General features: G+C 49.0%; 2 protein-coding genes across 2 annotated transcripts in view; one reads left to right on the top strand and one right to left on the bottom strand.

The window, feature by feature from the left end:
- The window catches only part of tfb1m (transcription factor B1, mitochondrial), a 65,084-nt gene that overhangs the window by 31,001 nt on the left and 10,387 nt on the right, over nt 1-23,696 (bottom strand). The window lies entirely within an intron of this gene.
- On the top strand, nt 1,125-1,986 carry LOC134470200 (claudin-20). The gene has a single exon (XM_063224227.1). The coding sequence runs from the start codon at nt 1,213-1,215 to the stop codon at nt 1,981-1,983; it is 771 nt and encodes a 256-aa protein (XP_063080297.1). The 5' UTR covers nt 1,125-1,212; the 3' UTR covers nt 1,984-1,986.

The raw sequence follows: 23,696 nt of genomic DNA, 5'->3' as shown, positions 1-23,696 counted from the left end.
ACAGACAGAGAGAGAGAGAAAGGCAGTAAAAAATGCTCAGGCATACAAAAGCCAGGTCCTCCGGTTCCGATCAGCAGTATAGCAGTGGCAGTCTGCCTGCATCCGGCAGCCTCCCTTTGTTCTTGGGGGAGAGAGAGAGAGAGAGAGAGAGAGAGAGAGAGAGAGAGAGAGAGAGAGAGAGAGAGAGAGAGAGAGAGAGAGTTTGTGTGTGTGTATAGGGGACTGCGAGTCCTGCTGTTGGTCTTAAGTGGTAGAGAGAGAGAGAGAGAGAGAGAGAGAGATACTACTACAGACTAAGGAGAAGAGAGCGAAAGAGAGAGAGAGAGAGAGAGAGAGAGAGAGAGAGAGAGAGAAGGAGGAGGAGGAGAGAGGAGGAGACCAGGCGGCTCATTCCCATTTCTCACTGTCCCCGTCTCTTTTCAACCCATCAGGAACTGCAGCCGCCACAGCCGGAGAGCTGAGGGGCTGAGCGCCCGGTGCCAGGTTCCTGCAGACACTCACTCAGACAGCGGGCACGAGAAGGAGGAGAAGAAGAAGAGAGGAGCAGAGAGAAGAAGGAGGTGGAGGTGAGGCTGGCCGCGGTTAACAAATAAACCAGCCACAACAACAGCTTAACGGAGGAGAAGAGCTCCAAACAGAGGAGCCGCTGGGACTAGAGGTGGAGGGTGGGTGGCAGTGACAGCGGCACCAGCAGCAGCGCCAGGAGTTTGTGGAAATATACCCCGGCGACAGTGGTGGTGGTGGTGCCAGGGAAGGGAAGAGGAGAAGAGAGCCTGTACAGAGAACTGTAGGAGGAGGAGGAGTGGGGGGGGAGCCGGGCTGGCAGTGTTTGGAGCGGGCCGGCGTCAGAAGCCAGCTCTCGGAGAGAGGCGGTGGAGGAGAAGAAGAGGAGGAGAAGAGAGCAGAGCAGAAGAGAACCGGAAGAGGAGGAGGTGGTTAACAACCACACCACCCGGTCTCAAAAGCATAGCTCTCAGAGATACAACACAGACAGTGGTGGTGGTGGTGGTGGTGGAGGTGCCAGGAACAAGGAGGAGAAGAGAGCAGTGCAGAAGAGAACCATTGGAGGAGGAGGAGGAGGTGGTGGAGGAGGAGAGGTGAGGTGGGCTGGCAGTGGTCGGCGCCGGCGTCAGACGTGAGCTCTCGGATAAGATAAACCCAGGCAGGTAGGCGGTGGCGGCGGTGGTGCCCAGCGCCCCCCCGTGGCCGTGGATGCTGCCCTCTGGGGACGGCCTGGGGATGATGGCCTCGCCCGGCATGCAGATCTTCGGCTTCGCCCTGGCCCTGCTGGGCATCCTGGGCGCCACGCTGGCCACCCTCCTGCCCAACTGGAAGGTGAGCGCCGACGTGGGCTCCAACATCATCCAGGCCATCACGCAGATGCAAGGCCTGTGGATGGACTGCACCTGGTACAGCACCGGCGTCTTCAGCTGCACGCTCAAGTACTCGGTGCTGGCGCTGCCCGCCTACCTGCAGACGGCGCGCACCACCATGGTGCTCTCGTGCGTCATGGCCGCCCTGGGCCTGTGCCTGGCCTCGCTGGGGCTCAAGTGCACGCGCTGGGGCGGGGGCCTGCGCTCCAAGCAGCACTCGGCCATGGCCAGCGGCGCCTGCTTCCTGCTCTCGGGGCTGCTGTGCCTGGTGCCCGCCTGCTGGTTCACCGACGAGGTCATCAAGAGTTTCCTGGACTCCAACGTGCCGCCCAATAACAAGTACGAGCCGGGCGGCGCGCTCTACGTGGCCTTCGTGGCGGCGGGGTTCCTGCTGGCCGGCGGCTCCATCTTCTGCGCCTCGTGCCCGGGGAAGAGGCATGGCGGCGGCGGGCCGCGCGACCTCATCCTGCTGCCGCCGGACAAGATGCTCTTCCAGCAGCAGCAGCAGCTACTGCAGCAGCAGCAGCACCAGGAGCAGCTGCAGCACCAGTACTGCTCGCTCTCGCCCATGGACAACAAGACCGGATACAGCCTGCAGGACTACGTCTGATGACACCGCGACACGGCCGGATGGATGGATGGATGGATGGATGGATAAGAAATGATTGATTGATTCGCAGACTGATTGATTGATTCATTGCACACGACACTGAACCCCGGCACGGCACGACACACGCAAGCACACGCTGCTTGCGTGCTATCTGGAGGAAATATGATTCATGATATAGACAACATTGGAGTCACACACACAAGCACACACAAGCACACACACACACAACACACACGCACACACTACACACACACTACACACACACTTTAATGTCCATATAGTGCTGCCGCAGGAGTGTCTGGGAATATGCTTTTCCAACGAGATGAAAGGAGGGGAGTTTAAAAGTGACGAGAGAAGAATGAAAGGAAGGACTTTAACGTCTCTTCACTCCCCCTTCATCCCCCATCCCTCCCTCTCTCTCTCTCTCCCTCTCCCTCTTATTTTTCCCTTGTGCAAGCACAAGCAGTGGAGGTATTCCCTGTGCAATGCCTCGGAACAGAACAGACGACTGGTGAATACAGAGGTGTGGGGGGAGCAGAGGGGGGAGCACTGCAGCAAGCTGAGGAGAGGAGGAAAGACTGCAAGTCTATAAGAGAGGAGGAGGAGACATTGAACACATCCAGCATGAAGTAGTAGATGGTGATCAAAAGTCCCTTTGGGAGTAGAGAAAATAACCTATAATGGATATACCTGTGTGCCCTTTTTGTCTCCTCTTTCTAAGTAACCTCCCCTCCCCTGTGCTTGCCCCCAAAGGTTTTCTATGGATCGAGAACGATTGTCATTCTTTTGAAGACGGAAAAAAAGGGGGGGGAAAAGGACGGGAATTAAGCAATCATTTAGCTGGTAACAATCTGAATTTCGAAAAAAGCAAGTTGGCAATATGTGTTTTGAAAAAAGGCAATATTTATATGGAATTCCCCCACCCCCACCCCATCCCCCCCTTTCTGTTTTTTTTCTAGGGGGGGGTTGCAAGCAAGAATTTTAGTAGAGTCTCAGATTGTCCACTAGGATCATAGTTGAACTAAAAAACTAAAGGGGAATCTCTACTTGTTTTTGTCTGGTAGCTGACGTAGGATGATCGATATTTTTGCCCACGGTATAAAGCATGCTGTCTGGAGCCTGTGTTTGTTTGAATGCAGATGCTGAATGCCTGGATAGACACCGAGACATTAGCCAGATTGCCTGTGCCTGAAAAGCCCTGTAGTTCATTTACGCCGCTTTAAACTGTTGTGATGTGCAGCGGATGGCGAGAGAGAGAGAGAGAGAGAGAGAGGGAGAGAGAGAGAGACAGACAGACAGACAGAGAGAGACAGAGCGAGGACGAAAAAGAGAAACTGTATGTTTGTATGTGTGTGTGTGTGTTTGTTCTGTCAGTGAGTGGAGAGTGTGTGCGTGTGTGTGCGTGTGTGTGTGTGTGTGTGTGTGTGTGTGTGTGTGTGTGTGTGTGTGTGTGTGTGTGTGTGTGTGTGTGTGTGTGTGTGTGTGTGTGTGTGTGTGTGTGTTGGTGGTGTGTTGAGGGAGGATGGAGGGAGGGGGCAGAGGTGTTGGCTGGACTTGGCTCAACTAGACTGTGCTGTGTGTCGTGCTGTGTGCCATACCGTGCCGTGCCGTGCCTGTGAATGTGAATGTAGTCTGCATCAGATATGACTGACAAGAGTCCCATCGTCAGTCCGGCAGGTCCTGATGCGAGGCGATAAGTCCCTGGCAGTCGCTGGCCAGCAGAGTGGACAGTCAGTCAGGCAGGGGAACAGCCAGGCAGGCAGGCAGGCAGGGGAACAGCCAGGCAGGCAGGCAGGCAGGGGGACAGGCAGGGATACTGCAACCGGTCGTGCCGCTGTCTCTGAGCCAAGCAGTGAGAGTGAGAGAAAGGGATGCTGCTGTTGCCGGTGAGGAGCCTTCTTGCCGGTGAGGAGCGATACGGTTCTCTCGCCCAGGCAGGCAGTCAGTCAAAGATGCTGCTGCCCGGTGCTGATGCTGTTCTATTGGTCAGGTGGTCAGACAGGCAGTCAGTCAGGGCAACCACTACTGCTGCTGGTGGTGGTGGTGTTGGTACTGATACTGTCTCACGGTCGGTGAGGTCAGTCAGTCAGACACGCAGGCAAACAGCCCACCAAACCCAAACAACAAGAAAGAGCTGCTGTAGCCAGGCTGTGCTCTGATCATCCATCACACAGACAGATACATACAAACACGTACACACAAATATGCACTCCCACACACACTCATACATGCACAAGCACACTTCCAAACACACATGAACACACACATACACAGAAGAATGCAGCCACATGCACACTCGTGATCAGAGAAACAGGCACCCCCGCACATTCACAAGCACTCTCACACTCACAAGTGCCCGAGTACACACACGCATGCATGTGCCTGCAACATGGTACGTGCGTGCAGCACATGCACGAACACACACACACACACACACACACACACACACACACACACACACACACACACACACACACACACACACACACACACACACACACACACACACACACACACACACACAGCACTGAGTATGCACGTTCCTCACGCTCGCTGTCGTCCATCACTACCATGGTAACCGAATCCCGGCTCCCAAATATCTTTATTGTTCGAACACAGACGAGGAGGGTTTGGTTGGCGAGCTTCTGTGATGGTGCAGCGACAGACGGTCAGACAGATAGACAGACAGAGAGGGTCGTGCCGCTAGGTTTTGCTTCTTGGCATTATTTTGATATTCTGCTTTTTCTTTCTGACTCTCCCCTCTCTTTTCTTGCTGCCGTCAGTGCTGCTTTCCTCTCTCCTTTCCTTTTCCCTTTCATTTTCTCTTCTTCACCTTTTGCTTTGCTTTTCTCCTCTCTTTTCTCCCTTTTTCTCTTTACTGCTGCTGCTTGCATTCTCTCTCTCTCCCTCTCTCTCTCTCTCTCTCTCTCTCTCTCTCTCTCTTTCTCTCTCTCTCTCTCTCTCTCTCTCTCTCTCTCTCTCCCTCTCTCTCTCTCTCTCTCTCTCTCTCTCTCTCTCTCTCTCTCTCTCTCTCTCTGTCGTGATGCGCCCCCTCTGTGTTTGCCAAGATCAATGTCTGGAGACAAAGGCCCCTGCGGCATCACCTCCTCTTCCTCTTCCTCCTCCTCTTCCTCACCAGCACCGACTGGGACCCGTTTACCCTCCTCTCTTTTCATTTCCTCTCTCCTTTCCTCGCCACCTTTATATTTGCCCCTCCTTACCTCTTCTCTGTTTACCTCTTCTCTTCCCCTCTCTCCTCACCTCCTTTCTACTATTCTACCTTTCTCTCCTCTCCTCCACTCCCCTCTCCTGTCCTCCACCTTTGTGGGTTTCTCAGGCTTCAGAGTCTACAGTAAGAGTAGCTTTGTGCTTTTTAGCTGTGAGAGTGTGTTTGTGCGTGTATGGGGAGGGTAAGGTAGGGTAGGGTAAGATGGGGTAGATTTAAAGCTAAAAGGGTTTGGGGGCCGGAAATCCCCCGTTCCCATATTTATGACAAATATGCATGACTTTTATTATGACGAGTGGCCTTCATTGCCTGACTCAAGTGTTCATCTCATTATGGCTGGATGGAAGTGGTGGCTGTTGAGAGCTGATCGACTTACACTTTTTTGTTATTGCTCGCTGCCCTCTGGTTGTGGCTGCAATAATACACACGCTGCTGAATGTGCGCTTGTAGGGTGTGTGTGTGTGTGTGTATGTGTGTGTTTTGTGTTTGCCGGTGTGTGTGTGTGCGTCAGTAATAACACGCACACTGCTGAGTGTGTGTGTGTGTGTGTGTGTGTGTGTGTGTGTGTGTGTGTGTGTCAGTAATAACACGCACACTGCTGAGTGTGTGTGTGTGTGTGTGTGTGTGTGCATGAGTGTATGTGTGTGTGTGTATGTGTGTGTGTCTTCTCCATGCTTGGCCATTCTGTGCTCTCAGCGAGCGCCTCTCCCTCCCTCTGGCTGCATATGGACCATGCCCGAGACAGCAGGGACAGTCGCATGTGGAGTGCAGCTTTGCCAGCAAAACCTAGCCAACCATACACGTGAAGCAACCATCCACCTCCACACAAAAACACATACACACAAAACACACACATTCACACATACTATATGAGCACACGCACACACACACATACACACACACAAATACACACACACAAATGCACATATACCCCCCCTCCACACACACACACACACACACACACACACACACACACACACACACACACACACACACACACACACACACACACACACACACACACACACACACACAGACACACACACAGACACAGACACAGACAGACACACCAGTAGTGGCAATTACTCTGGCTTCCTGGTGGCAGTGTGGCGTGAGCACATGTATGAGATTGGCTATTGGTGATGGAGAGACTGTGTCTGCTCTACAGGATGGGAAAGAGAAAGAGAAAGACGAGAAAGGAGGGAGAGGCTGACGGAGAAACCGAGAGAGAGAGAGAGAGAGAGAGAGAGAGAGAGAGAGAGAGAGAGAGAGAGAGAGAGAGAGAGAGAAAGAGGGAAAGAAATCAGTGAAGACAGGAGGGAGAGAAAGATAGTGAGAATCAGAGAGAGAGAAACTGAGAGAGAGAGAGAGAGTGAAAGAGAGATTGGAAAAGAGAAGGAAAGAAAGGAGCTAGAAAAAGCAATAGAAGGGAAAAGAGTGGGTTGTGGTGACAGGCGCTTGCTTGGTTAGTGATGTATGGCACGGTGAGCTCAGGAGGTCCCCCACTGCGCAGACAGATGGCATAGCCCATCCCACCATCACCGCCACCACCACCACCGCCCACCGCACGCCTAGGTCCGGGTACGCCGAGAGGGGCGGGGAGGGGGCATCGCCAGGGACCTGGCTGCCCTTCTGGGGTGGATTACGCACCACCACCACCACAACGGGCACACCCTGGAACAACCTGGACAATGACGACCAACGACGCCCAACCTGCCCAGGCAACCGTCACCCAAATTTGCAATAACTACTATACTACGTATTCTGAATGTTCTCCCCTGATACAAAACAAAACATAAACCAACAACAGCAACAACAAAAACGTGTTTTGCGGGATGTCTTGGGGAGTTTAAGAATGTGCCAAATCTACAGCTCATCCTCTTGAGTTCTGCCAATGTATGTGTGTGCTGTCCAATAGTACAAACAACGCCCTGCCAACTTTGGCAAGGAGGAAGGACTTTGTTAGAACACGCATCCAGGAACACAAATGACCTGTCCAAGCAGACTCACAAACTCACACACTAATCCACCAATATGTCGTCTTGTTTACAGTTGTCATTGACTCTAGTGAACATGTCTGGTTCTTCATTTTCTGTGGTTTTAATTATTTTTATTTTATTTTATTTAATCTCTTCTGCAATTCCAGAGCACAATTATATCTCGGTGGAATGTGTTGGATGAAGAGAGGTCTCTTTGATTCAAAGGCGCGCCAAGCTTTTGGGATTTTCTCTCAACGGCATCGCAGAGCGCTAGAAGGAGCATTTTCAATTAGCCATGACTCGTATGAACTTTTTTCCTCCCCCACTTTTATCTGGATGAGGGAACATGCAAGTAAAAAAAAATCCATCCCTTCATTAACGCATCCAAGCATGTTCATAACCAAAATCTTCTTTATAAGAAGCAAACACATTTTTTTACACCTTGACGTGTGACTTTAAAAAAGATTGAAAGACAGCAGCTGGGTTTGTGGCTCAACAGTACTGCAAGATGCTCAGAGAGAGTGAGAGAAGGGGAGGCCAACGTAAAACTTTGTACATAGTCAAACGCTAGCGTAAAGAAATTGTGGTCAGGCCCTTTTCAACCCCCTCAACCTTTCTTATTGTCTGGTAAAATTTAGCAGGCAAAAAAAACCATCAAGGCTGAAGTCCATTTGTGTGTGATATCGCAGCTTGTTTATTAGCACACTGAATTTCATGAGCTTTCGAAAAATGGCCTGGGTGTAAAACAGCTCTCCAACAGTTGAATTATCATTATTAAATAGAACGATATTACTACTAATTAGCATTTGGTTTAAAATGCAGCTCATTTTTGTGGATGCTTCAAGCACTTCCTAATTTTGCAAAGGGTTACAGTTTCAAAGCGTTTCAGTACTGTTGTCTCAGTGTGCTTGTGCAAGTAGGTATATTTTTTACTAATAAAACTATTTTGTGGAAGCAACACGTCTTCAGATCGTCATTTTGTCTTGTCCTCCCCATCCTTTCAGTCCTTCAAATATCCATTTTCTAGTTGGTGATAGAGAGGTGGTGTTTTCCTTTGCTTGCCAGATCGAAATACTGGTCGAATTGTTATTATTTTGGCTGATATATCATGCTGTGCAGAGAGTGAGAAAGTGGGCTGTGAGTGTTTGGAGGGAGTGATCCATGAATTGTGCCTCTATACAGGGAAGCTGACAAGGGGAGACAAATGGGTCAGTTGTCCCGGGCCCAGGGAGAGAGGGGGGCAAGAATTGGGTTTTCATTACATTTTATGTATTGGATGGGGGGCCTTTTCAGATGACTTTGCCCTGGGCCCAGCGAAAGGTGTCAGCTGCCGGCCCTGCCCCTATACGCTACATTAGCCCAAATGGCAGCCAGCCACCTTTACATGCCCAGCTTCCCATGTGTGCATTATTGGAGAAGAGGAGCGAACAAAACCATACAGAAAATCCACAGCAAGGTCATGAAACTGCCAATAACAAAACTATTAACAGAGAATTTACCTAGAGGAAGCGCAACGTGTTTGCAGGAGATACAATGACAAAGCGACTTCTTCTTCAGAGGCGGAGAGCGACTCTGACTCTCACTCAGCTGGTGAGCGTGCACAACAGAGGAAGCATGGCTGTAGCAGGAAGACTCACCGCTGAGCGCCACGCTTGAGCAACGGACAAGGTTTTGGACGAGTCTACCCAATTAAGATTCTCTGGCACGGAAAGCAACAGCTGGTTGGGCAAAGCAGGGTTTGCAGTGAAAAGAGACGAGAGAGAGAGAGAGTGAGTGAGAGAGAGAGAGAGAGAGAGAGAGAGAGAGAGAGAGAGAGAGACGGACAGACAGAGAGAGAAGGCTGGATGCAGGAAATCTGCATGCTCTTTGCCTGGGTACACAGAGGGATGAAACTGGCTCAGTATTTGATTTAAAAGGGGTGAATGTCTAGTCACACACAGATGTGACATGTCGCCTGACTCTCTCTCTTTCTCTCTCTCTCTCTCGACAGCTTCTGCCGGCCGCTGTGTTCAGCTAAATTTAATCCACATTTGCCTATAGGCGTCTCGGCTACCATCTGAGGTCCGCCGCGGAATATAAACTAACCTCCTTTTGCTGCAGAAGGAAGCAGGGAAGGAAACGAAGGCTGCTGGTTCACAGATGATTTTCCTTCTGAATGTTTACTGCTCACAATACGGGGCTGGCAATGCAGGCAATTACTGTTAAGTCTGTGTTGACATATTCCAAAACATGTTTTTTTCTCTCTTTCTTTCACGTTTTAGCTTCTTTCTCTGGAGGACGCATCATCTCCATGCCACCTCCTCTTCCTCATTCTCTCTGGATTCTCTTTTGAAACACGCCAGAGAGCCTTCGTTATGCAACCATGCCGAGTCAAGATATGATGAAAATGTAAAAAATGTGTTTCTTTTTTCCTTGTGGGTAAGCACTAATAAGATTCCTCTCCTCTTGTGTGTTTAACCTACATTTTGGGCTTCAAAGGCTTTTGCACCAATCGAGCCGCGGTGACACATCACAGATGCAGGGCCAAAGAGGCGGCGATGAGTGCTTTGAACCCGGCTACCCGGCTACCCTGCCACCCCTTCCCCACATTCGCTTTCCTCAAATGCCACCGACCCCAACCCCCACCCCTGCACTCGCCGCTCACCCCTGTACACTCACACACAGTCATGCTCATGTACACACACACACACAGCATGTGATAAACACAGACAGCACACACACACACACACACACACACACACACACACACACACACAGACAAATACACACCTCGTGATAAACACATAGTCAGACACACGCACGTACATCACCAAAAAATAATAGCTTTGTCACACACACACACACACACACACACACACACACACACACACACACACACACACACACACACACACACACACACACACACACACACACACACACACACACACACACACACACACACACACACACACACACACACACACACACACACACACACACACACACACCTTGAAAATCATGCATGTCACAGTATACACATGTTTTATAAGCGTCATGTCCCCGTTTCTCCTCTTAGGGCTCCATCATGAGATGCTGAACAGCAGATAGATGCCTTGCTGTGCCTTGCTGTGCTGTGCTGTGCTGTGCTGTGCTGTGCTGTGCTGCACCATACTGTACTACATTGCATGTTTGTATGTTATGATGTATGGGCCGGGGTCGTTACGGGGTCCATTACGAGGCTCGTAAGCTAAAGCAGTGGGCCCCCTTCTCCCCTCCCCTCCGCTACGCTCTACACCACCATTTGTCCTGACAGGTTACACAGCATTGCATGTGTGTGCGTGTGTGTGTGAGTGTGTGTGTTTGTGTGTGTGTATGAGTGTGTGTGTGTACGTGTGACTGATATGAGGCGGCATCTCTGAAATCCATCAGTCACCGTTAGCTCCCCCCGTTTGCGTTCGCCACAAACCCTCGTCGCCGCCCCGCACAGGACGTAATATCCAGCACAGGGCGATCAGTCACCGCGCACTCCGATATCTCACCTTGTTTAATGGCAGGCGCTTTCGGCGGGGGCAATCGCCGTCTTCATAACGGGGTTTCAGGTGTGGGGGTAGGTGGGTGGGTGATTGGGGTGGTGGGTGTTGGGGGTGGGGGGTTGGGGGGGGGTATAATATGCTTGTCAGCTAAGGGGGGGTTGTTAGGGATGACCTTGCCCCGTTCAACGCTCTACTGCACCCCACACACCCGACACACACACACACACACACACACACACACACACACACACACACACACACACACACACACACACACACACACACACACACACACACACACACACACACACACACACACACACACACACACACACCCCTTACCATCCACACCCTCTTCTCCCCTCCTGTGTCTTATCACCCATCAACTGACCCCCTAACGTGTGTGCATGTACACGCACATAGACACACAGACACACAGACACAACTCCTGTATCCTAGCACAGATGAACTGCCCCCTAACCAAAACACACCAACCACACGTACACACACGCATGAACATGCACACACACACACTCACTCACACACATACACCCCCCCTCCACTCCTGTATCCTAGCAGATGAACTGCCCCCCTCTCCTACACATACACGCACACACGCACGCACGAATGCACGAATGCACGAATGCACGAATGCACGAATGCACGCACGCACACATGCACGCACGCGCGCACGCGCACACGCGCACACGCACGCACGCACACACGTACACACACGCACGCACACACACACACACAGCCCTCCTCCTCCTCCATCCCCTCCTCCTGTGTCCTAGCAGGGATCAGAGCCGGCAGGAATAATGATGCTGCCCTGGGCTCCTCTCCCCTCCCCTCCTCGCGGGGTGTCAGGCAGGCAGCAGCGCGCCATAAACTGCTGAGACAGGCAATACAGCCTCCCCGAATGACAAAGGCCGCTTTTTGAGGCGAGGGTGGGGGTGAAAAAAAAGAAGAATAATACAGTCTTGACAATTTGCAGATCCTGATCCGGGAGTGTTAAATTGAGGTCGGCTCCTACGTACACACGCCGCAGACCTATTTTTCATCACTCTTTCGCTCTCTCTCTACGAATGAAGGAGACATCATACGGGCATAGCGTGTCCTTGACTGACTGAATGACAATAGGCTTTGCCGCAATTACACACTAATACACCGGGGGAAATAATGACTTTAGTGTCTTGATGGCTCCGCGACGGGCAAAAAGGCACTACATGTACACATCACATCACAAGGTCATTCATTATAAATGAACCTGCGAAATGTCAGAGATGGATTGGCCTCAGCATGCTTTCTCACTGCTGTGCGCATTAAATGAGCATCATGGTGAGAATGTGTACTGTATATATATCCAATACAGCTAAAGGCCTATACATTTTTTTGGGTTCAAAAATGTCACAGTTGGTGTTCATTATCAAAAATCGTGTTGCCTGTACTGTATACAAACTAATGCTTCATAATCCTTTGCCACCACTATCCATGGCAAGTACATTGAAGAGTATTACAGGGAGGGTTCACTTTATTCATGTGCCATCTTTCACCACTTAACCTAATCAGGTACCAAGTCTAATTTCACAGACCGGACAAACGGTAGGCTTTAGATCAGTGGTTCTCAACCTTTTTTGAACAAACGCCCACTGGACCTCATCATAACCCGCCCAAAACCCCCTTAACCTCGTCATAAGCCTGCCTCCTTCGTAAAAAATAAAATAGACCAATGCCCCCCAATGGCAACTAAGCACTAAGCTGTAGAGCCCCCCCATTGAGAAACACTATTTTAAATGCACATAAAACCAAACGTGCTTCTGACCTTTTACAGGCATATTCAATGAGACATTAAATGCATCGTCCTTGACTGAACAAATAACAATAGGCTTTTACAATAGCAATTACACACTACATGTGAATTCATTGCGATATGCTACACACTGTACATAGTGTCCTTGACTGACTGAATGACAATAGGCATTGCTGCAATTATGCACCAACACTGCCAGGAGAAATACAGTAATGAGAGCAAGTGTTTTAATGGCTTCGCGACATAAAGGGCATTAAACGTATACACCGTAATGTCATCTATAATAAATTCACCTAAGAAATGTCAGGAGATTGGACTCAGCATGTTTGCTCGTTGCTGTGCACATAAATGATGAAGAAGCTGCATAATATGTCTAAAAACACGACAGTATCTCTTAAACGGCACAGCAGTGGAAGCAGTAGGTGGTCAAAGTGTGGGGTAGGGTAGGGCGCGCACACATCCAGAGTATTTTCAGCAGGTGTCCAATCAAAAAAAAGAAAAGTATACTTGAGAGTAAAAAAACGCTCGAAAAAGATTGAAAGACTGCTCTCTCTATATATGAAATCCAGTCTTTGGCGAGCAGTAGATGGCCAGCCATCAGCCCCTGGTCCCATTCACACACAAAAATAACTAGATAAGTGGAATATCTAGTAGTTGGCATATGAATTATTAGTGGGCATGTGCATGTCTCCTCACCATCAGTCACCATCACCATAATCTCCCATAGCCTGCTGCAGTACAGTCCATTACTTCACATTCACTCTGAGAAATTGGTTACAAAGTGTGTAAATTGTTCAGTGTCAATTCAACACAGTCTAATGTTACACTCTACTAGTAAGAACTGCTCTAAATGTTGAATAAACGGTAGGGCACTGGGTTACAACGCCGGCCACCCGGATTCGATTCCAGCCCGGGTCATTTGCCGAATCCTTCCCAGTCTCTCTCTCCCCCCACTCATTTCCTGTCTCTCCTCCACTGTCCTGACAAAAATAAAGGCAAAAAGCCCTAAAAAAATGTTGAATTAGCACTTCAATTGCGATGGAAGTCAATCTCTCTTGGGAAAGAAAACTAATTTCACAAAGGGAGCTACTGAGGCCTTTAGAAAAGTGTCTTGGGTCACCAGAGCGCAAAAGAGAAGCAAAAAAAAATGAGGTATGATGTGGTTTGGTGGTAACCAACTGGAACGTATAGATTTACTTACAGCCGTTAAATTGGAAACATTCTGATGTTTCGCATAATGTGCAGAATAAGCAACATAAGAGAGTATTGCTGCTTAGGCATCTTTAGTTGCTTTCTTACATTTGCTGTAGTTTCTGCTGGTCTGAACATACACTATATGCACGTGTGTGTGTGTGCGTGTGTGTGTGTGTGTGTGTGTACTGTATATCTATATTACTCCTCCTCTTCCTCCTCTTCTGTCGGACTCTCGTGAGATTCTTGCCTTTTGTTTTCAGCCTGAGCTCTGAATACCCCCATTCAGCAGAAAATAGGAAAGACAGAGATATTTACACTCAGCAGATCCGGCAAAGAGCAAGCAGCTGTTCCTGTCTTCCTCTTCGCTGGCGTGGAGAGAGATGAGTGACCCCCTGACCTTCTCTGCGATCAGCGTGCAATTTATCCTCCGGAGGCTAACGGACCGACCGCCGGCTTTTGCGATATGCAGCAAGCCGCAAAAACAATGGTGCTGCGATATATATATATTTTTACTGTTACTGATGGCTGTTTTTTTGGCAGGTCCCTTGCAGCCGACTTTCCCCTGATAAAGTTATGTCCCAAAAAAGGCAATTAGCGAGGGGTATTTTTAGGTGACCCGATTAGTCGGAAACCACTGTAAATTGAACCATAATAACACAAGGTTTTACATCACGATGTGTGTATATAAATATATAACAAGGGATCGCTATGGAACAAACTACAGCGAATAAATGCATAAATATAAGATGATCCTGAGAAGCACATGTCATGCCACAGTGGTATGTGTCCTTTGAATACTTCATAAAGCGATGCTGCCAACAGGAAGCCTTTCACTTCCAAGTCGGTACGGTATCTGTATTTTTAGATATTTTTCTCGTTACCTTGGGACCATCGTCCTGCACTCTACTCACCGCTATCGCCTTAAGGCTTTGCATGTCATTCGGATAACTTTGCCTGCCTCTTGGTACCTCATCTGACCCCGTTTATGAAAATGGAGTGAATCATTTACGGACCACCAATGTGCGGTTTCAACGTACGTCATATTTTTTATGCTAGCAATTTGTTTTTGAAAACAAAGAAGGAGGTCAGTAAACAGCAGCTGATCCACTAATGCCACAGAGAGGAACAACAGCGACTAATTATTTATCCCTCTCTCTCTCTCTCTCTCTCTCTCTCTCTCTCTCTCTCTCTCTCTCTCTCTACCTATCTATCTCCCCCCTCTCTCCCTCTCATCTTTAGTGTCGGTCTCTGTCTCTGTCTCTGTCTGTCTCTCTCTCTCTCCCTCCACCTCCCTCTCCTCTCTCTACCCACTCCCCCATCCCTATTAAAACACACACACACACACACACACACACAAACAAAACACACACAAAAAATCTGAATTTACTTAAACTCCAATACCGACAGTTCTTGTGAATAATAGCCCATACATGCAGGCAGGCAGTGATTTCAGCGTTTATGACAAGCCCCTTCCGCCCGCCACGGTGGCCTGCGGTGGCTGTGTTGTGCCATTGCTAAGGGACAGGGACATGGGAGGACAGCAACAAAACATCTGCGAGCGTGTCCCCGCCGGAGAGCGGTGGCAGAGGGGGCGGGACGCGGGCGCCATAACTCAGGACAACCCCAGACAACCATCTGCTCCAGGTACGCTTCACTCTCCCTTCAGATCCATCTCCGTCATCAATCTGTCTGTCTGGGGGCAGATTTTTTTTTTAATGTTATTTTAGTTTTTTTTTTCTTTCTCTTCCTGAATTTGAATTTCTGTTTATTGTTATTGTTATTGTGACAGTCATACACACAAACGCATGCACGTACACCACCACAAAAATAATAGCTTGTCTTATTTTTTTACGTCAATTCCCAGTGTCTCATCCAACTGATTTGAATTAGTCATTCCTATTATGAGTCTTTTTCACACACATACACACGCACACACACACGTACCGCACCCCCCACCCATCCTATACACACATTTCATTTCATTTTCTCAGTAATTTCCCAGCTCTCCAACTGAATGAATTTGAGTTTGTGTGCATCATCCTTATTGTGAAAAACTCAACACGCACACGCACACGCACACGCACACACACACACACACACACACACACACACACACACAAAGACAATAGCCTCTCCGCCTTGCACTGCACTGTATTGTATTGCGGTGGGTATTTTCTCAGCGCGTCTGTCGGAGCTGAGGCTTGTGGGCAGACCAGACAGGCTGGTGATGGAGAGGCTATTAAAGTGGCTTGCAGAGCAGTCGATGGCCGATATAGAGCTTAATCAGAAGCGGCTAAACCAGCCAGCCTGGGAGGTGCGGCGCGGTGCAGTGCGGAGCAGAGCCGAGGAGCCCATCTCATACTCTCACGATCACCAATCCTCCTCCTCATCATCTGTCCCACCTCCCCAGCCCCACTCTCTGTTTCTTTATCCCAAGCTAATACACTGACCACATTCTGCCCCATTCCCAGCCTCCACTCTCACAAACAACAACTCCACCCGGCCCACCATCTCCTTACTCCACCTCCCCCACCTCCCCTCGCCAATCCTCTACCACTGGCTAATACACTGACCGCATTCTGCCCCATTTCCAGCCTCCACTCTCATATACCAACAACCTCCCCACCTCCTCATCCCACCTCCTCATCCCACCTCCTCATCCCACCTCCCCTCGCCAATCCTCTACCACTAGCTAATACACTGACCGTATTCTGCCCCATTTCCAGCCTCCACTCTCACAACCAACTCCAACACCCCCACCCTCCTCTACTCCACCTCGACAACCCCCCTTGCCGCTCCTCTACCACTAGCTTATACACTGACCGCATTCCCGTTTAAGCTTGCCTGGAGGGGGGAGAGCAGAGGAACCAATCTCCACTCTCTCACAACCACCAACCCCCCTAAGACGTCTATCCCACCTACCACAACCCTCCCACCACACAATGGTCCTCTACCGGTAGTTAATAATACACTGACTACATTCTGCCTGGCTAAATCATCCATGGAGGTGCTAGAGAGAAGAGTCCTCACGGTCACCTCCATCACGCCCCCCCCCTAACCCCACTACATCACCGTTTCCAACCTCCCCAACCCACCCCATCGCATCGCGCATTGGTCCACTACCCACTAGCTAATACGCTGGTCGCATTCTACCCCATTCCCAGCTAAAGCAGCCAGGAGATGCAGTGCAGAGGAGCCACCAGCCTCTACTCTCTTACAACCAACCACCACCACCACCACCACCACCACCACCACCACCACCAACCTGCTACCTAGCTCAACCCCCCTCGCCCGTCCTCTACCGGAAATACACTGTGGTACATACACACACACTAGGGGTGGTACCGTTCACAAAATTCACGGTTCGGTTCATATCGCGGTGTCAAGGTCACGGTTTTCGGTTCTCTACGGTTCTTTTTTTTTAGTTCATGATAAATGGTGCACTGGCTAATAGAATCGGACTTATCACTAAATATCCTACATATGGTTTGTATAGGCTTATAATGTGAAAATGGTGTGATTTTAATTGTCATCCTCTGATTTGGTCTTCTACGCTAATTTTTTAATCAGAGAGACTGGATAAGATACTCCTAGAATCTCTGTTTTACATATTTTTCTGGGAAAAACATGAATTGCGGTTTGCGATGGATTGCACGGTTCGGTTCGGTATGTGTGTGAATTGTACGGTTCCGGTTTTCGGTGCGGTTTGTGCCATCCCTAACACACACACACACACACACACACACGCACGCACACGTACGTTCGCAAAACATGCAATCGGTCCCATTCTGAACTAAACCAGCCATCCTCTCACCATAATCACCATCACCACCACAGTCACCATCATCAACCCCGCTAACCACTCTGCCTCACCCTCCCACAACCCCCACTCTATGCTAGCTAATACGCTGACCACATTCTGCCCTCCCCGTTCCCTGGAGACGTTTTGCTATGCAGATTAGCATGTCATTGTGCAGTATATCAAACAAGGTCTGTGCTTGTGGCTGAGGTCATCTAGGTCTAGGATCCTCAAACTCCCTTCCCCCTACCCATTTCCTCCTCCTACAGGGTTTAAAAAAACCAGGCTGGCTATCTAATTCGGTAACCGAGTACAGTACTTACAATACATAACATAGTTTACAGTCATTTCATAACATCAAGACCTAGCCTACTAGCGCAGGAAGACTATGTAATTCCACTTGAATATCAAAACGTGACTGAGGCCTTGCCCAATCCTTGAACTCCCTCTCCTACCTCCTCCATCCTCCCTTCCATCCTTTCTTCTCCTTTTTTGGACAGGAAGTTTAAAAAAGAGGCTGATTGGCTGGGTAATCGGGTACTTGTATATCAAACAGGTCTGTGGCTGAAGGCATGCAGGATACTTGCACTCCCCCTCTCTTCTTGATCTCACTATCCCTCTGTCGTTCTACTTCTTCCCTCCCACCCCCTCCCTTCTTCTCATCGTCTCTCCCCCTTTTGTCGTCAAAGGGTAAAAAAAACAAGGCTGACCGGATGGATGGATGGATGGCTGGCTGGTTCGGTAATCGTGTTCTACAGTATGTACTTGGGAAGGAGAGTCGTGGAGCGGTTGTGTACTGTAAATGGGCTGATGCGGTGTCGTCATGTCATGCGATTAAGTACTGTAATTAGCGTCATTATTTATCGTGTGCAGTGACTCTATATGCCGCTATATCAGGTCAGTCAGTCGTGAACCGGCCTGTTGTTTGGATGGTTTGCACGCGACGTACATAGGTCTGTTGCCCGTGTTATAGTGGGGTGACGTACTGGCAGTGCTCATGTGACAGGGTTAAGAAAATAATGAGGTCAGGTGCGCTGTGTGTCAGTGGGCTAAGGGACTGTCCCATAAAGCGGAGGGCCAGGGTTCGATTCCAAAACGAGGTCATTTCGCAGTCCTTCCCCATCACCCTCTCCCACTCAATTCCAGTCACAATCTTAGACTGTCCTATGCCAATAAAGGCTAAAATCCCCTCCAAAAAACAAATATATTTAAAAAAATGACATAAATAATAATAAATGCGACCAGGCTGGCTTGGTAACTAGGTACTTGGTAAAGGAGAATCCTGCAATCTTGTGTAAATGGGCTGGCACAAGTGTCCTCGCAATTAGCATCATTTATTATAGAGGGGTCAACGGTGGTAGCAGTGACGGTGGCGGTGGCGGCGGTGGTGGTGGAGGGGCCCGTGTGACAGTCTCAGGTGGGGGGACATTTGTCTTATCGTCGGTGGCAGTGGCAGGGGGGGTAGAGCGAGTGCACGGCAGGCCTGGGGCCATCCGACAAGCAGCCAATCAACAGCGACGGAAGCCTTCAAGGACAGTCAGAGTCACTCAATGTGACAGTACAAGCTGCCTTGCAGGGGTGAGACAAGGAGCGCCGGAGATTAAAATAAAACACACACACGCACCCAAGAAAACACACACACACACATACACACAACCAAGATAACACAAGCACACACACACACACACACACACACACACACACACACACACACACACACACACACACACACACACACACACACACACACACACACACACACACACACACACACACACACACACACACACACACACACACACACACACACACAACACTATATAAACCTAAGCAACTACCAAAAACACATACTCGGGCGCACACACACACACACAACATGGCACATGGCACTCACCCCCCCCAATCTCCACCCTTTTTCGCACACACACACACGCACACACACACACGCATGCATACACACACGCACACGCACACGCACACGCACACGCCACTGCACAAAACTCAGAGTAGAATCAGGCAGGGACCTCTCGTCTCTGGAGGGGCCGCGTCAATACATGCTAATGCCAGTGATTACCAAATGAGCCGGGCCCGCTCACATCTCCACCCGCCCCATAAATTCCCCAGTTTGACCTTTCCCAAACACCTCCAATGGAGAGAGACTAAAGCCTCAGCCTCTCTGCTCCCTGCATTTTTCCTGAAATAATGTTCCTTCGGCCCTGCCGTGGCCCACTGGTGGGATACTCGGGGGGTTCGATTCCCAGCCCGGGTCCTTTACCGACCCCTCCTCATTTCTCTCCCCATTCGCTTCCTGTCCACCTCTCCAACTGTCCTAGCATCGATAAAGTCGTAAAAGACCAACAAAAATATCTTTTAAAAAAAAGAAATAATGTTCCTTTTCCAGGATCCTGGAAAGCTATTGAATTGCAGTCAGCACCAGTGGAAAGGTTTACTCGACACAGTGCATTCTGGAGTGTTAATTCAACACTAAGAGTGGATCCAATTCCACTTCACAGGAGAGTGTTAAATTGACTCTCTAAGGCATGGGTGGGGCACCTATGGCCCGCGATGCCATCTTATCTGGCCCCCGATACAGTTTTAATGCTATGCAGTTTCATATGACACATTTTGTAAAGCAATCTTAGAAATTACAATACATTGCAATACAATTAAGTTATATTTTCAGGAGACCTAGTGAAGGTGGGGTCTGTTATAAAGGTGGCCACCTTTAATATAGGCCTAAAGAGCAGGGGGAAATCCTAATTTGTGCTTTTAGTCCCTTGGAGAACTTAATAAAATTTGAAGTGGCCACTCGAATGCCAAAGCTTTCTCACCCATCTTAAGGCTTGAGCTACACTGGATGCGTTATGGTACATTAAGTCATGTTGCGACAAAAATGCATGTAAAAAATTGGATATTTTATTTTCGAATGTTTGCTGTACTGCCTTCACTGGTGCAACAAGGTCCATTGATGATAGTGGAAGCGTATTTTTGCATCAAGAGAAGTCTTTGACTTAATACATCCTTGAGAGCCCCAGCGCAAGTGTTGACTTGAAGCCTTCTATGTCTTCATTTTTATATATTCGATTTCCAGAATCGAAGGAAGATATTTTGTTGAATCATTGTTCACCAGTCAGTGTGACGGTAACAATGAGAAAGGCGATGATGTGTTAATGGTGGTTGTACCAGAGCATGTTCAGCTCTGTCTATCTTCTTTGTCTGCCAATCATTCACTTGTCTGTGTTGATAAGGACGGTGTAGCGAAGACAAATAGAAGATGCTACTGTTTGATTGTGCGTGTGTGTGTGTGTGTGTGTGTGTGTGTGTGTGTGTGTGTGTGTGTGTGTGTGTGTGTGTGTGTGTGTGTGTGTGTGTGTGTGCGTGCGCGTGCGCGTGCATCTGTGCGTGTGTGCATGTGTGTTTCCATTTGTATGTAGCAGTGGGGGGGAGGTGTGTGTGTGTGTGTGTGTGTGTGTCAGTGTGTGTGTGTGTGTGTCAGTGTGTGTGTGTGTGTGTGTGTCAGTGTGTGTGTGTGTGTGTGTGTGTGTGTGTGTGTGTGTGTGTGTGTGTGTGTGTGTGTGTGTGTGTGTGTGTGTGTGTGTGCGCTTGCATAAGTGTGTGTGTGTGTGTGTGCACACACAGACCGTCCTTCAAGCCAGTCTTTTCCTCAGAGCTGTTGACAACTGTAATTACCCTGCCCCAATGTTCTTGCTGTTCTCTGCTGACAAAGACTGCTACTTATTCCAGCATTTCCATCAGACGCGCATGCAGGCCAGGCGGAATTCAGGAATATCAGAACACAGCAGACTGCACCCAAGAAACTAGGGGAACTGACTGAAGCACATTTCAGGCATTTCAGCTGTCTTCTTCTCCCAGCGTACCCCATATCTAATCCCAAGGCATTCCTTAATCTCAGGAGTACGTACCACTTGGATTACAGGAATTGGGTGGGAAGGCTGGGAGTGGAGACAGGGAAAAAAAAAAAAACTTGTTCCAAAAATTACTCCAATTCGGCGAATCCCAGAGCATAGGAAAATAATTAGCGATCCAAAGCCACTTAGAACAAGATAATGCCAACAATTAGGACACAGAGAGGATTTGCTGGATTTGTGCAGTCTGCCTTCGAAAGGAAAAATGTGCTACAGGGGGTGGTAGTAGTAGTAGTAGTACACCAAGCAGCCATAGGATGAAAGCAATGCCACCATAGCCCTTGGCAGACATGGGAAGTGAAAATATGCATGCATTGCACATATTCACACACCAACATGCTTGCATGCTCACTCGCTTGCACGCACGCACACGCACGCACGCACGCATGCACGCACGCACGCACACTTTTATACAGTACACCCATCCATCTCATGCACACACGCAGACATGTACGCACACACACGCAGGCACACACACACATGCGCACGCACACCCACACAAGCCAACACACACACACACACACAGTCTTTCACACATTTTTTCACACCCATGCAACACACACACACACACACACACACACACACACACACACACACACACACACACACACACACACACACACACACACACACACACACACACACACACACACACACACACACAATAATTGGCAAACAGGCTTTGGCCTTTCTCCCAGCTTATCCACTTGTCCAATACAGCACAGCACATCGCAGCACGGCCATGGAAACTGTTGAGTGGATGTTTCGCGGAGCCCAAGCCATTATGGCAAAGCGAGGGGAACTGTAGGAGTGTGGGTGGTGAGAGAACACCCACACATGCCCATCAGAAAATAAGCCTGCCCAAAAAACACTCATGCTATTTCATCCATCCTGTCCGGCTTGCCCAGAAACACTTATAATGTTTCACATAGCGTACGATACCAAAATGTTGTATTTTGACGTGCTTGTACAAGGACAACAAATTCTCCCCTTGAGTCTTTATGGTGAACGGTATATGTATGTAAGTGATATGGAACTGACATACCATTGATCAAATGCAGGTGAAACATACAGTATATTTAGGTACAATATTATTGTCATTCACACCAATACGAAATGTGTCTGATGGATTCATCTTGTGGGCATTCCTTAGCGAAACTGTCATGTTCATTAAAACTGAAAGTGACTGCGTGCTGTGGGTCGACTCAAAAACCATTCATTCTTTCCACTTATATCTCCATTCACACCAACACAATAAGACATAACCCCATCCTCGAAACCTCTCTAGTACAACCGACTGATAATAATATTTTCATGAGTTGCTACAATAAGCTCTCACTTGCTTGAATATTTTAGTGGTGGAAAGTGCCATAGGATATACAGCATAGGAGTGCAGATGTCTTGGTGACAAATGTACCTTATCGCTTTTTATAACATTAACTTTCCCAAATGCTCTCTCTGTCTATCTCTCTCTGTCTCTTTCTCTCTCTCTCCAGGCACTCGTGTGCGAAGTGAAGGCGCGCCTGCCCTCTCTCTCTCTCTCTCTCTCTCTGCTACCTACCAGTGATGCACTTTCTCATTCTCATTCTCTCATTCTCTCTCTCTCTCTCTCTCTCTCTCTCTCTCTCTCTCTCTCTCTCTCTCTCTCTCTCTCTCTCCTGGTACCACCTGTCACTGATGTACACTCTCTCTCCATCTCTCTTTCCTGGTGCTCAATGCCACAATCTCCCTCTCTCTTTCTCTCTCTCTCTCTCTCTCTCTCTCGCTCTCTCTCGCTCGCTCTTGCTCTCTCTCTCGCGCTCTCTCTCTCTCTCTCTCTCTCTCCTATCTGCCACAGATGCACTCTCGCTCTCACTCACACCCACGCAAAAAGCCCAGTGTGTGATGAAATAATCATTCCCAGCCATTTCTTCTGAGAGAATGAACAATCAGCCCCAGTTTTTTTTACCCTCTCTTTTTTTCCTCACACTCATTCGCTTCTTCAGTTTTGCGGCGTCCCTCTCTCCCGAAGCTCCCAGACTAAAGATTAAATATTTACACATGCTGGGGTCTTAGGCCTGAAGGGGCCTAATGAACGAACACTGGTGCAGACAGGGTACCCCCAAGTCTCCTCCCCCACCAAGTCCCAGTATATGTTCTTCCTTCAGCAATTTCACAGTCAAACACACACCCACCCACACTCGCACTCACATACGTTACATACTGTACGTACGATACCATACAGCCAATCCAATCCATCTAGTCACTGCAGCGATCAGTTATGT

This window comes from Engraulis encrasicolus, chromosome 19 (assembly GCF_034702125.1).
Source record: "Engraulis encrasicolus isolate BLACKSEA-1 chromosome 19, IST_EnEncr_1.0, whole genome shotgun sequence".
Lineage (NCBI taxonomy): Eukaryota > Metazoa > Chordata > Actinopteri > Clupeiformes > Engraulidae > Engraulis > Engraulis encrasicolus.
This window is presented reverse-complemented; position numbering and strand designations above follow the sequence as displayed.